The sequence below is a fragment of the Austrofundulus limnaeus genome, unplaced genomic scaffold, assembly GCF_001266775.1.
Source record: "Austrofundulus limnaeus strain Quisiro unplaced genomic scaffold, Austrofundulus_limnaeus-1.0 Scaffold68, whole genome shotgun sequence".
Classification (NCBI taxonomy): Eukaryota; Metazoa; Chordata; class Actinopteri; order Cyprinodontiformes; family Rivulidae; genus Austrofundulus; species Austrofundulus limnaeus.
Window position 1 is genome coordinate 970,615 of NW_013952470.1, and position 14,404 is coordinate 985,018.

Here is a 14,404-nt window from a genome sequence, read left to right on the forward strand (position 1 = left end):
GCCTCGCACTGATGACCTATCCACGTCATCATTTACCCAGAATGCTTTGCGTGTAAATAAAATGGCTCAGTCCATGTGAAAATATATTTTTTTAAAATTACAAAACTGAACTGCCTACAGTATTTTTACAGTCTTTATTTTACAGTTTAAATGTATGTTTATCAAATAAAGTCTAAAATATTAAAATATGCCATAAACTACATCTAACTACCAACAAACGCCAACGCAAGGAGTCTAATAGAGGTTGGAATAAACTGGCCATGCCAGAGACACTAATGCACCCCGATGCCATCAGAGAGGCCAGCTTTTGTGCTGTGCATCATTTAGGTTTTTATTTAGTATTGAGGGCGTGGCCTCTGGTGGTTCCCAAAAATATTTTCAAATCGTCTGGTCACAGAACCTTTTTTCCACTTTGCTTCAGTCTATTTTAAATGAGCGTTGGCCCAAAGAATATGGCGGCATTTCTAGATGGTGTTCACATATGACTTCTTCTTTGCATGATAGAGCTTTGATCTACATTTTTTAATGGCATGGTGCACTGGGCTTAGAGTGAAGCGAAACCAGAATCAGACCTGTTTTTTTTCTGTCTCTGTCCGAAGTTTTTTGAGAGGTGTTGCAGCCAAAAAAAAATCATAATTACCTTTTTTTTTTCGGAAAATTGTCAAATTTGTTGGTTTAAAGTCGGTTCTCAAGGGCCAGTGTCCTGCATGTTTCAGGAGCTACCCTGGTTAAACAGCTGAACCTAAGGAGTGCTTAATTAGTAGGCCTCCTCAGTATGCCATCAAGATCTAATTAGGCACTCCTTATATTCAACTGTGTTTAACCAGGGCAGCTCCTAAAACATGCAGGACACCGGCCCTTGTGGACCGACTTTGGACACCACTGGTTTAAACATTTGATATATTTACTAAGTTCCACTGTCAACAAAATATGAATTTATGAAATTAGAAAATCATTGCAACTTGTTTTTGTTTGCATTTTTAACGACATTGCAATATTTTTCATTCAGAACTGTAGTTGTAGAAAAGATATGCGCCCCTCGTCAGCAAAATTTTGTTGCGAGCCTTATCGAACACATCAATATGGGAACCAGTTTATGATGAGGCATCCCCAATGATATAAATTCTCCCGTCTGGCAGACACAACAGACCAGCTTGTGATCACTTCTTAGTCTGACTAAAAAAAAAACACAGCCGTTCTCGTTAMTGCCGCAAAAATCCAAGTCGACCTTGTGTGTCTCTAACCCTCAAGCCGCAGTCTGAAATTCCAGCAGTTTGGAGTCGCTCTGGAATTTTCCACAGCCATCCAACGTCTCCCAATCAACAAGGAGGAACACGTTACTGCAAGCCAGGAATCGTATCCTCGTGCCTGTCTCCGCGCTGTCCCTCGTTGCTGACAAAATTCTCAGAAAGCCAAAGCAATCTAAGGGCTGTGGTAGCTAGGAGAAACCATTTCCTGTTGTGCAACGAGAGACCTCGGCACCAGAGCATCCCAAAAGAGGCTCGGGGAGTCAGGTTGCCGAGGAGTCGGTGTAAAGCAGCTCTCATTGACACAGCATTCAGCAGGTACTGCTTCACTTGGCCTCCCTGGAGATGCTACTGTTTTACGGGAAGACAACACCATTCCCCCCCCACTCAAATCAGATTCTTGAAACCCTTCCTCACAGCTCTGAACCTGTTGGCTCCCGTTGCTCCGTTGGCAAACAGTTCACAGCAGCTCCTCAGGCTGCAGCCGAGAGCAAACTTTCATTTTTCTTCTCCCGGACCGGCGCTGCTTTCTGTTGTCTTACCGTAACAGAAATCACAGCTGGAGGGGCAGTGCTTCTGCATCAGCTTGCGCTTGCTGTCGCAATAGCCTTTCCGAGCCCAGGCAGGACAAATAAAAAACCGGTCCAAACATCCTGGAAGAGAGAGATGGATTCAGAGAGGAGGAGGGGGGGGATCAGACAGCAGTTCTTACTTAGCAGCAAAAAGAAACTGGATCCCCAGTCTGCTTCAGTTGCCAGTGAAAGTGACTCACCATAACACACACAAATGATGACTCGTGAGTAATTTTGTACAGTAGGCACTAATGCCACGTTGGCTTTTACTCATCACAAACACAGAAGTCCACTTCCCTGCTGGTTCGGACCAAAAATGCATCATCAGAGTTTCTTCAGCTGGTTCTCTGCRCGTGCATTGAGATGTAACTCCGCCACTGCCAAATTCAAATGTGCCACTATGTCAGATTAAACAATCATCCTGGCTCAGTTTTTCTCCTGATTTGGCCGACAGTCATGGCCGACCGCCTGCTGGACTGCAAATAATGAGAGCTCGCAGCGCACGATGACAGCTTGTTGGACATTTGGAGTCACGGATCTGTCATAACTTCAGGACTAGCATACTTCATTTTTTCCTTTAGCACCTTTAACAGCACTATTGAACCAGTTGTAAAGGTTGTCAGAGCAGGTAGAAAACGACATTATTGTYGTACTAGTCTTTTCAAGAAGTTGTTTGGTTTCCAGCTATTACTATACTTGGCACTTTGCACCAATTTTTACCCCAGATTTGCCAGGTTGTCTGATTCCAGGATGAAAACTGAACTCTCTCTTCATGTTCTGTTCATTCAAGGATGTTTTAAACAATTAACAAACTTAATAAATCCCAAATCCTCGATTAAATGAGAACTTGTGTTTTCATAGAAACACGAGGATTCTGAACATACCGTAGAGACGGTGCAAACCCCACACCTCATCCTGCGTGATGAGCTTGCGTCCCGTCAGGGTTGCGTTCAGGTGCATGATGGCATTTGGGTTCAGGGAGTGCATGAGTCCCAGGGCGTGACCGATTTCGTGAGCTGCCACGTGGACTAGATCTGTCAACCAAACTCCTGCGTGATAAAAAAAAAACTGATTATTTTCTTTAGTTTCTCGGTTGAGATTCAACCACATCCATCGGGTTATGAGTTAAAGAGTTAGTCTGGTCATTTTCAAAGAGATGTCGAGTCCGTTAGGATCTTATCAGACGTAGAGCATGGAAGATGGAGGAAGAGGCACGAATATTCATTTATGTTTCTTTTTTTCCGTACGTTTTTCAATTTTTGTGCTATTTCAACAATTCATATATCAAAACGTTCAGCTTCTTCAGGAAATTTCGGCTATGACTTTAGCTACTTCAGGAATTTATACGTTGTGGCCATTTTTTTCCCCACACTAAAAATAAATGGAGCTGTCTTCAACATCTTTAAAACTCTCCAACATTTTTACTGTAGTTTTCTACAGTTGGTTCTGTTCTTCTCTGTGCTAATTTCATCTTCCTTCAGCTTCTATTTTGTTGATTTAGCTATCACTCTGACCTTTTCCGCGATTCTTCTGCTCATTTCAACTTCTTCATGCGGTACTTTAAACTTTTCTTTTGTTCATTTCACTTTTTTTCTAGCTTTTTTCTGCCACTTTCAGCTATATTTCTACTTTTTTCTGCATATTTTTGTATTTTTCAGCTGTTTTCTGTCCCTTGGAGCTTTTGTTTTCACAGTTTGAGTTCTTCAGCAAACTTCAGCAATCCTTCTGCTAATTTTGGGTTCCACCACCTGGCAAAATTCAGCAAACATTATTAGTTCAGTGTTAAAATGGTTTTCAGCTTTTTCAGCAACTTTCAATTCAGCAATAAGTATTCACACTGCATTGCAGGAAATACAATTTCTTTAGTTTTGCTTTCATGTAAACAGGACACATCTACTTTTTTGATCCTTAAATGCATTTTGTTGTGCACTTGGAGCAGAAATTTTGAATTTAGTCGTAAACCTCTCTATCAAACCAGAATGGCCCACTCTGGAAGCTTGGAGGGGGGCGGGGTGTTGAAGCGCCTTTTTTGGATTTAAAGGGGCAATATTATGTGTTTCTCAGGCATACATTTAAGTACTATACTATAATAAAGTATTTATGTCACCTTTAGTTGTTATTAAAATGTTTTTAATGTTTAAATAGAAAATAAACTTATCTTCTCATCACTTCCTCTTCTAAACGCCTTGAAATTGGCCTCTGTCTCTTTAAGAACCACCTTCTGCTTCTGTCCCGTCCCGTTCAGTGCGGAGGATTGTTGGGGGGGTTGCGCGTGCGCTAAGATGCAGTTTACTTGGCATCTGAAAATACATTTCCTCAAAGGGGCTTGTGGAGTTACAATAAGGATGAATTCAGACCGAAGCGTTGCAGTTCCACTTTATATAGACCCCAACTGAAGGATTTAAATGTGGAGATAAAAAAGATTTAAAAGCAGGATTTTTCTCCTTTGTCTCAGTTAGTTTCATATGTTTGTGATAAAACCTGTTCTATCATTTTGTCCTGTGTATGTTTGTCTGTGCTTTACAACTAATGTCACCGAACAAGGTACTATTGATTATTATTTGACAGAACATCGCTTCAGAAATGACCAGACTACCGCTTTAAATATCAGTAGCTTCAACAAACATAAAATATTCCAGCCTTTCTTCCAGCTGTAGCGCATGTTTCCCAGAATCCAGTACTCGTGGTCGTCGAAGTGGATCTCGCCTGTTGGGGGGAAGAAGGCATGGGCCAGTTCACCTGTGATGCCGTCAAAACAAGGGTGCAAGTAGGACTGCAGACAGTCTGTGTGGTTGATGGGGTAGAAGCCTGCCAAGTCAAAGACAGACAAATCTCAGAGCCAAAGAGGGAAACCCTCCCTCCGCTCTATCTGCTTTGTGTAGACTGCAGCTGCAACGTGATGAATTACTGGCGACAATAAAAAAAAAAGCTCTTTGCTCAGCCTTCACCCTTTAGAGTAACAACCAAGTCTCTCACTGTCAATGAAAATTTATGCTGGAGTCTCCAGTTTGCACCCGAAGGGATGCATAAAACATAATTCAGAATGCTTTGCCATGCACGGAGTTGTCTTTCATTGAGAATTATAAATCAGGTTGAGTTAAAGCGTGGTAACACAGTTACGCTAGGGTAGCTTAAAGAATTTAGAAGCCAAAAACACTTCTATTATTAAAGGACCAGATTCCTTAAAAGAACGCTTATTGCCTTTCATGTCAACGATTTAGACTAAGATCATTTTCTGTTAAAGACAAACAAACAGGGTCAGTTCCTACAGTAAATGTTAACGTTTTAAACAAACCAAATTTAGCATACCTGCAAACTTGGCTGAATTATAGCTGTTTGTGTGTTTTTTAAGCTTAGTTGGCAGTGATGGTCATCTTTAATTGGATTTGCTCCAAGCATTAAATCATTGTACCTACATTTTTTATTATTATTTAATTAAAATCTGTAAAGTGGTTCAAGAGATATTTCGCTAACAGACCGGCAGAGTTGATTCCAATAGCCAATGCCAGAGATTTGAACACAACTTGTGCTCATATTATAAGTTAGAGATCAATCTTAGCAACCAGCCCACCAAATTTTACCGCATTATCTGTGAAACTGACTGAGTTATAGCCAGTTTTATGTTTGCTAAAACTGCTTTGCCATGGCAGCCATCTTGAATCAGCTCTATATGTCAACCCAGTGATTTATTTCTGAAAGTTTGATTCAAATTTGTTCTTTGAAATCATGAGCTTTCTTGCTAACGGCACAAACAAACTCACACAGCCACGGGCAGAAACAGCCAGAAAAGGAAAAGCCAACAACAAAGCAGAGTTATTGACCTCAGAGCCAAAAAAGAAGAAAGAAAAAATAACCATCTGTTGAGAAAAGTACAGCTACACGCATGGAGAGCCCTCACCGATCTTAATGTCTGCCTCTTGGTCGGCTGGCACCTTTTTGAACGTGAACGGGGAGACGTCACTCCACATGCTGAAGGCCTGGGCAATGCCTCGATGTGTGTCGCTGGCGTTTATCAAGTTTGTTGGAAAAGAGAGCAACCTGTTGGGGGAACAAGAGCATTGTGTTGTTAATATACTGGACTCTGCACGCATTCCTCCACAGCAGAGGAAAACATCCAAAACACAGTTGCTACTGTAGAGACACAAAAACTCCCACAGGCTCTGCAACTACAGCTCTATTACTGAAACTTTAGATCCTCTCTCATTTCAGCCACGAATCGAGGTGCGCCAGTACTTTCGGCAAAGGTTGTGCAAAATTTAGACGGCACATCTATTTCTAGACCAGTCTCTGTGCTGATTTAACATTCACAATACTGTTTTTATTTTCATTTATGTTTTATGCAATCTTTACTTCTGCAAAAATTTTGCTATTTTAGCCATACTTACATCAAGACATTCAGCTCATTCATRAGATAGGTGCTGACTTTTCTAACTTTTAAACTTACAAAATATTTAACTTCCCCCCATAGACRTTGACATTGCCTCAGTTCTTCACAAAAAAGATCTCTTTGAAACCAGCTTCTCCTATTTGCGCTTTTAGCTTTAAATTCATATTTTATTACTTTTAGCAACTATTTTACTACTTTTACAGTAAATAGCTAGGCCTTTGCTACATTTAGCCTTTAGCCAGCATTTAGAGATTTTTACCTATTTTAGTTTACTTATTTTTACCTTACTTTTAGTCTGCCTTTTGTTGCTTTTAGTTTTTATCTATTTTAATACCTTTTGTTCATAAGCCTTTTGAAACTTGCAGTTTTTGGCTAAAACTTTGCTACTTTTAGCTTMTTAGCCAGCCTTTTGTTGCTTTTAGTTTTTAGCTGTGCTCCTAATTCTTTCTCACAAGCCTTTTGAWATTTTTAATTTAGCTAATTTTAGCTTCTAGTTAGCATTTTATTATTTAATTTAGCTTTTTTAAGCATTTCATTAGCTTTTTTAGCTTTTTTGTTCACCTTATTCTTTTTTAAGTTAGTGTAGCCACTGTTTTGCTCTTTTTACATTCTAGTTAGCCTTTGGCTTTTTTTTTTTTTAGCTTTTTGCCTAGCATTTTGCTACATTTAATACTGTTATATATCCTTTAATTTTAATATCTGTTTCAGCTTCTTTAGCAAATTTCAGTTAACTCCTTTAGCATACAGCTCTCACACATACAGTCTAATATCCTCGTTGGAGACTTTATGGGATCATTTACAGCTCCAGAAGGAGTGAAGTCGCTGGAACGTTTCCCAACAGTTAGCGCTGCTCAATCCAAATTGCTTTGAATCGCATCCACTGCACAGGGAGTGCAGAAGTCCTTTCTGTGCTCCTTAGTTTTCCTTTTTTTTTCCCTCAAATGGATCTCCAGAGTTTTGCACGGTGATGACTTAGACCAACTTTTAGTCAATAACATTTTAATCCTGGAACAGATGAGAGTGAGATGGCAAGCTTTTTAGTTTTGGATAAAATATCCCTTTAAAGTGCAGCTAAACCACATCAACAGCTGTCAGATTCAAAGAGTTTCAAAACTACAATAAATCTTTGCAAATGCAGACTTTGAAAAATAAAATCTGTGCTTCTGTTTTCCTGCCATAACCAATCGGACTCTTGCCATTTTATTTGTTTTCTTCTTACAAATATATATTTTTTTTAACAACTGTAATCTGGTCGTGGTGGTGACAAAAGGACAGTCTGTGAATAAATACTTGTACGTCAGGTTGAACTTGTCCCATTTGAGTTGCTCTGGAGTCAGAGTGTAGCGCTTGTTCCTGGAGAGGTGAAGCATTTGGGACCGGGCCTCTTTGCGGATCCCGATGAGCAGCACAGCGGTGTGAGCTTCTTCCTTGGACAAAGCAAAAACCTTTAATGATTCACCTCACCATGTAAAATGAACTTAAGACTGCATATGTTGTATGTTACTAATCGAGAGGTTTTGCCCCCTATCTTGCTAGCTTTGAAAAACATGCAGTTTGTTCTTTATTGATTCTAGAAATATTGTCTGAAGTAAAACTGTGGTTCTACTTGACTCCAAAAGTTCATGATAGTGGTAGCAAATATGTGACAGTGGCCAACTTTCAACATTTAAAGTTGAAATTAAATGTGAAAGCTTTGGTGTGTCCGACAGCTGAGGCATGTCAGACATGTTCTTCTAGCATCTCAGGAGGCTTTGCTTTTTCTGGGGAGGGTTTAAGCTCGTCTCTTCACAGAAACATGGTTTACATTTGGCCAAATAACACCACTAAGTTGGTTATAAAATTAAAAGTTTTAGCATTCCTTAAAGGAATCCACATGGCTCGCCTTCCATGCCAAATTTGTGGTTGTTTTGGTTAAACCGTGTGAAATTTGTGAGCTGTAATAGTGCTCAGTTTGTGTAGAAAATGACTCAGCCAGCACCACACCAAAATTTAGCTCAATATTTGTAATACTGAGTAAGAGTCACTTTTATGTTGGCTATAGTTGATTAGTTGTGTCAAACAATTTGAATCGAGGTTGACGCCAAACGTTAATCAGTTGTAGATGTATAAAGTTTTGTTAAATTTTGTCTTGTGTTACATCAAATGCATTGCTAACATGACAAATACAGGGCTGTTTCAAGGCACTCTGGGAGCCATAGGCAAAGGGGATCTGGTGGACCCCCACCACTGGCCCCAACCTTAATGACCACCCGCTAAAAGTCAGGAACCACAACATGGATGTTAAAGTTTATCCAAACTTTATGTCAACAAAAATACTTTTAGAGAGCAAATTTTCTTCACATTTGAACATTTTAAAAGACCCACTTTCACACATTTTAAAAACAGCAAATAAATCAAGTGCAGGCTTCATATTAACTTTAAAATCCAACATGAAAAAAATCCACACACATTTTTCACTAAATCTGCTGCTTCCGAGTCTGGGCTTCAGCAAAAGCAACCATAATGTCTTCCATGTCCAAGAACCTGCAAACATTCCACTCAGTCGACTTAAGTGTCAGTCCTGTGAGCCTCTTTTGGCACATGGTGGACCTCATACATTCTGTCAGCTTTAAAGCTGAAAAATTTCTCTCATCGGATCGGAGGCCTCTGACACAGTAAGAGTCAGGAGTAGACACAAGGCAGAAAGTGGGAGGGTTTGTTTCCGATAAGAGTGGCTAAATTCATGACCTGGCCTACCCAGTCTACGTGGGGTGGGTCCTTTGTCAGTCGTGAAGAACAGTAGAAAGTGGCTGTGAACTTGGCCGGTCTAGCCTTTAGCGTTCATGCCACCCTTACCCCAGAATGTAAAGTAAAACGTGTTAGTAAAACGTGACAGAAACAAAAACAGCAATGAAAATAGAAATTAGCATAAGTATTAATATATTAATATTATAAATGAACAAAATTAGTTTAGAGGCAATACACTAAGGGACTGCCATTTAAACTGTCAAGAATAATATTAAAAAACATGTCTATGTGATGGACTTGTGACCTGTCCAGGGTGTACAACGCTCCTCGCACAGTGACTGCTGGATATGGACACCAGTGACCCCGTGACCCTGAAAGGAAGTAGCGGGTATAGATAATGGATGGATGTCTATGCAAATGACAAAAGCCTATAAACACAATCGTTTTAATATTTTCATTTTTGTACTGCCTATTTTCATTTAAAACTGTACTCATGTGTCTCGCTTTGCAATAAAAATCTCCGGTCAACCCGCAATGCATCATGGGATAGGGCAGGCCGAGAAGGATACACCGGACCCTTCCTTCAAATCAGGTCAAAAAAGAGGACGCATTTGTGGGCCGCAATTGGAGGAGCCTTCAAATTTGGACAGCCTTTGGYGTGGCGCAGTGGCGTAAGTGGCCAACAAATTCGACCTTTGAAGGATGCAGCCCCTGAATTTGGACACAACCAATGTCTCTGCACTTTCCTACATTGACCACCATAGAATTTAAAGGGACAGTCACAGAGTTTGTTGTTGCATCTATAACATAACCTGTCATTGTCAGGCCTCAGTTTAGCTTGCGGTCTGGTTTGCCTGCCCTGTTGCGATGGGCTTGCACGCACATACTGGGCTGAAATTTGGTGTGGTTGTAGCTGAGAGTCATCCTCAACAGATCTCAAATCTTACATGATTGTGCAAGACATAAAGTTAGACCAAAATTAACTCTGTCATTTCTAGAATCAGCACAGACAGGGACCCTCCTTAGCCTGCTGCCCGACATACAATGCACCCGACCTTGATGGTCCTCCCTGTGGGTGGTGGGTCCACGTGGATGTGGAAATAGCTGAGTCGAAAGGCAAAGCTCTCAATTTACAGGTCTGTCTTCGTTCTAASCCTCACCTATGGTCATGAGGCGTAGTTCATGAATGAAAGAACGAGATCCCGGATACAAGCGGCCGAAATGAGCTTCCTCTGTAAGGTGGCTGGGCTCATCCTTAGAGATAGGGTGAGGAGCTCCGTCATACGGAGGGAACTCRGAGTAGAGCCGCTGCTCCTCCACATCGAAAGGAGTCAGTTGAGGTGGCTCATCTGATTAGGATGCCTCCTGGACGCCTCCCTGGTGAGGTGTTCCGGGCATGTCCCACTGGTAGGAGGAGGTCCTGGGGAAAACCCAGTACTCGCTGGAGGGATTATGTATCCTCTCTGGCCTGGGAACGCCTTGGGACACCCCCAGGATGAGGTGGAAAGTGTCGCTGGGGAGAGGGATATCTGGTTCTCTCTCCTGGACCTACTGCCTCCGCGACTCGACTACRGATAAGCGGAAGAAGATGGAGATGTAGAGGAGATTTCTCAAAGTAAGATGATTTTAAACTGTGGTGAGAAAGGCCCTGGGCGATAGTGTTTTTCAACCCTGGTCCTCARGGCACACTGCCCTGCATGTTTTTAAGGTTTCCCTGCTTTGACACACCTGATTCAGATGACTGCAGTTCAACAAAAGCCTGTTAATCAGTTAGCAATTGAAATCAGCTGTGTTGAAGCAGGGAAACATCTAAAACATGAAGGGCAGTGTACCTTGAGGACCAGGGTTGAAAAACACTTCAAAGCATCACTGACCTCAAGTGACAGTTTGTAGTCATGTGCTCAGTGACTAACGAGGTGTTTGAAGAATCAAAGCCAGCTTTTTCTCAGATGGAGATGAATCACAAACCACGAGCAGTAAAAGCAAACCCTTCAGAATAAACCGTGACACCATAAGAAAGTGTTGTGTCGCAGACAGAGCTGAAACATCTGAGGGGAAATCTCTCAGGATTTCGAGTCTGGAACAGTTTAGCCTCAAACGACAAAACAAGGGATTATAATTGTCCTAGCCTAAAAAAAAAAAACAAAAGAAAAAAATAACCGTTTAAAAAAAGTGATTTTCTTTGTATTTAATTAAAAACACAAAAATGTTTGTTGAGCTTTTCTTCAGTCTGCTTATTTGTTTGGTAAAATGAACATGACATGGAAAGTTGTAGACATTTTAATGGGATTGTCAAGAAACAGATGGTGATTTAAAATTTTTATTGCACATTATGGATCATTCAAACAATTCATCGTTTTCGGCATAAACCGCATTTGGCACCATTTTAACTTTAATTTGTCTGCTCAAAATCTTTTGCACATGCTACCTTTTCTAACTTGCCTTAGAGCTTATCTGAGGCAGTTATCCAATCCGCCAGCAGTCTTCCTGACTGACATGTAATGAGAGCGTGTGGCAAAGGAAATGACATAAAGCTTTCCCTCAGGCTCACTAACACAGTGGGTGGTTGGCAAGGAGGGAAGCATGTGGAGTAACACATTTAATCAATCCACTGAAGATTTTACCAGGATCCACTTTGTTGGCTACGACTGAATTCAGCTCTTATTTCATCTGAACCTAAACTGAATCTTWAATATAATATACTGTACAAAAAGCGTGAAGACAATCAAGCTCAGAATACATCAATAAACAAAAATATAACACAGTAATCATATCAGTGGCTAGTGTGTCTTTTAATTGAAAATTTGTAAAAAAAATTTGTGAAAGTCTACGAAAATAGCCAAATTGCCCAAAAATAGTTCAGCGATGCCAATGTCCATAAAATAGCCATTTAGAATTGAGAAGTATGTCGACTTTAGTGTGCTGGTACATATTTAGATTTGTTGAGTATAAGTTGTTATGCAGATAAAACTGCCGTGTTTACATTGAGTGCGTACCCTTATTTCAGATATGCGTATAAATAAATCAGGAACACCACTGGAGTAAACTCTTTCAAACTGCRSAGTCTGGKWTGAGTACCTTTTTCTGGAATATAAACATTATATTACATTAAACTTGTAGGCTATTTAGGTTCCTAAGGTAAACAAAAGAGAGAGAAAATGCAGAACGTGCTAAAGATAAGTGACTTTTAATAAGATATCAGATAAAATCATTCCTTTTGCACATAAAAGAAATGTTGCAAAAAACATTTTGGAGGGTGCAGTTTGGTGATATTAATTTTCTGGTACCCCCCCACTTGATGAAGTGGTCACAGCATACCTCTAACCTCCAGGAGGGGAACGCTGTGGTTAGCTGCATCCCTGCGAGCAGAAGGCTGAGCATCGCAGTGAAACTCCTGGCATCGCTGCGTGAACCTCTGGAAGTCCGACAGCACACCATTGTTTCCATGTCACACCTCCGGGGGAAAAGTTAGCTGTCTGCGACGGCGGCTCTCCCATCCATGCCCGTGGGTGTTACTTCTCCTTGGCCATCGTGGCACGCGGCAGCAGTCGGGTTGTGGGCTCAGCTGTGGTGGTTTTCTGCAGAGCAGACTGCTCGGCTCTCTYCCTCTCAGCTGCGCCTGGCAGCGTTTCTGCAGCTGGGGCAGGGGGTCAGTGTCGAGACTATCTAATGAAAACCAAACGCCCTGACCGTCCCACACACAACTCAGTTAAATCAGAATCAGATGGGCTGTTCCTGTTAAGTTTATATAATGGTGCTTGGAGCAAAAGCAAAGCAGAGACGCTGAGGCAGAGCAGGAAAGACCAGTGGCGTTAAGATCTTTAGGCACTGGGGGAGGACACCTTCCCTCCCTCGCCTCCCCCAAAATGTATTCATACTTATTTTCCTCTCTGTTTCGTTGGGTTTTGGGATGTGTCACAGTTTTTTACTATCCTGTATTTAGCTTAAAATGATGAGAAAATGCGCAGAATTAAGGCTTAGTTGTTACATCTGAAAAGGAACAATGGCTAAAAGCTAAAAGGCGTGAAGCACATGCTAAAAATAAAAAACCTAAATGCTAGCTGAGTCAAAAGTCACGAGCTACTTCAGCCTTGGGCTGGATGCCATTTCATGGAAAATCACTTATCTGAGCACACTTAACAGAGCACTTCGCTCTCAGACTGCAGGTTTACTAGTGGTTCCTCGAGTTTCTAAAMGTAGARWGGGAGGCAGAGCTTTCTGTTATCAAGCTCCTCTCTTGTGGAACCATCTTCCAGTTTCTGTCCGTGAGGCTGACACTCTGTCTACTTTTAAGATTAGACAGAAGACTTTCCTTTTTGATAAATCATATAGTTAGATTTAGGTTTCCTCTGTTATTCCTTAGTTATTGTAGTTAATTAGTTATGCTGCTATAGACTAATGGTGCGTTCACACCAAACGCGTTTTCAGCGTCAGGAGCATCAGGTTTACATGCAAAGTCTATGGTGGAAGCGCTTCAAGCAGCGTCGGGAAGTGCTGCGGCGCCTCAAGTGTGATTAGAGCGGCGCAATTTGAACGATTTGAACGATCTGAGCGTTCGACGTGCTTGAGGCGCAAATCRCTGAAGTTAGAAAATCTGAACTTTTGCAGCTCGACGCGCCACGTCAACCAATCAGAGAGACTCCAMTGTGTGACGTAGTGACAGATTTCCCGATGGGACAGTTTACTGAATGATGTCCACTAACCTGAAACAGATGGAGAGGAGCTCCTTAGCTGAAATCGAGTGCCTGCAGTCGGTGTCCTGACAGGAGATTTCCTCACCAATGCGTGGCAGCGACTCATCAGACTGGACTCGGGACAAAAAATAATCTTGAAAGCGAGCTGTGAGMCTCTCCCGCAGCTCCTGGGTGATGAAACTCAGAATGTCTCTGAATTATCTGGTGAATTAATTATGAATTAATTATCTGATGAACGTGACATGCTCTTGCTCTCTGTWAAWAAAGCAAAGCCACTTCCTCGTCTGACATTAAACAGAGCCCGACAGAGGAGGGAGGGGCGGGGAGGCTCTTGCAGTGCGAGCGCTTCAAGAGCTGACCTGTGTCTGACCTCAAAGTGCACAAGCGTCCAACTTGAAGCGTTGTATGCGATTTTGAAGCTGAAATCGCGTTCATTGTGAACGCAGCATTAGACTGCTGGAGCACAAACTGACCACATTTCCTCACTCTGCTATTATCTTTAGTCTCTCTCCTCAACGTGTTTGTTATAATTACTTCTATCAGTAACGTGTTTTCTTTGTCTCTCTTCCAGAGGAAAATAGACCTGGACCAGTCCTGTTTGGCTGTCTCTCTTTCCTGTCCCTAATCCCAGCCAGTCAAAGCAGATGGCCGCCTGTCCTGAACTTGGTTCTGCTGGAGGTTTCTTCCTGTTAAGGGGGAGTTTCTCCTTTCCACTGCTGCTGGTGTGCTGCTCAGGGTGGGAGACTGTGACGAAGCAAAGATTCTGTGCAGTCTGCT

General features: G+C 41.6%; 1 protein-coding gene across 3 annotated transcripts in view; it reads right to left on the reverse strand.

The window, feature by feature from the left end:
- Positions 1-12,676, reverse strand: part of mmp23ba (matrix metallopeptidase 23ba) — a 14,465-nt gene extending 1,789 nt beyond the window's left edge. Inside the window, exons 1-6 of one of the 3 annotated variants that reach the window (XM_014010365.1) lie at positions 12,252-12,668; positions 7,497-7,633; positions 5,718-5,857; positions 4,460-4,627; positions 2,704-2,868; positions 1,790-1,900 (exon numbers count right to left, since the gene is read on the reverse strand). In XM_014010365.1, coding sequence (XP_013865819.1) covers positions 1,790-1,900; positions 2,704-2,868; positions 4,460-4,627; positions 5,718-5,857; positions 7,497-7,633; positions 12,252-12,380 — 850 coding nt within the window. In that variant the 5' untranslated portion in view covers positions 12,381-12,668. Of the gene's footprint in view, positions 1-1,789; positions 1,901-2,703; positions 2,869-4,459; positions 4,628-5,717; positions 5,858-7,496; positions 7,634-12,251 lie in introns of all 3 variants that reach the window. The other 2 variants (XM_014010367.1, XM_014010366.1) reach the window with 2 other exon arrangements.
- Between the last annotated feature and the right edge of the window lie 1,728 nt (positions 12,677-14,404).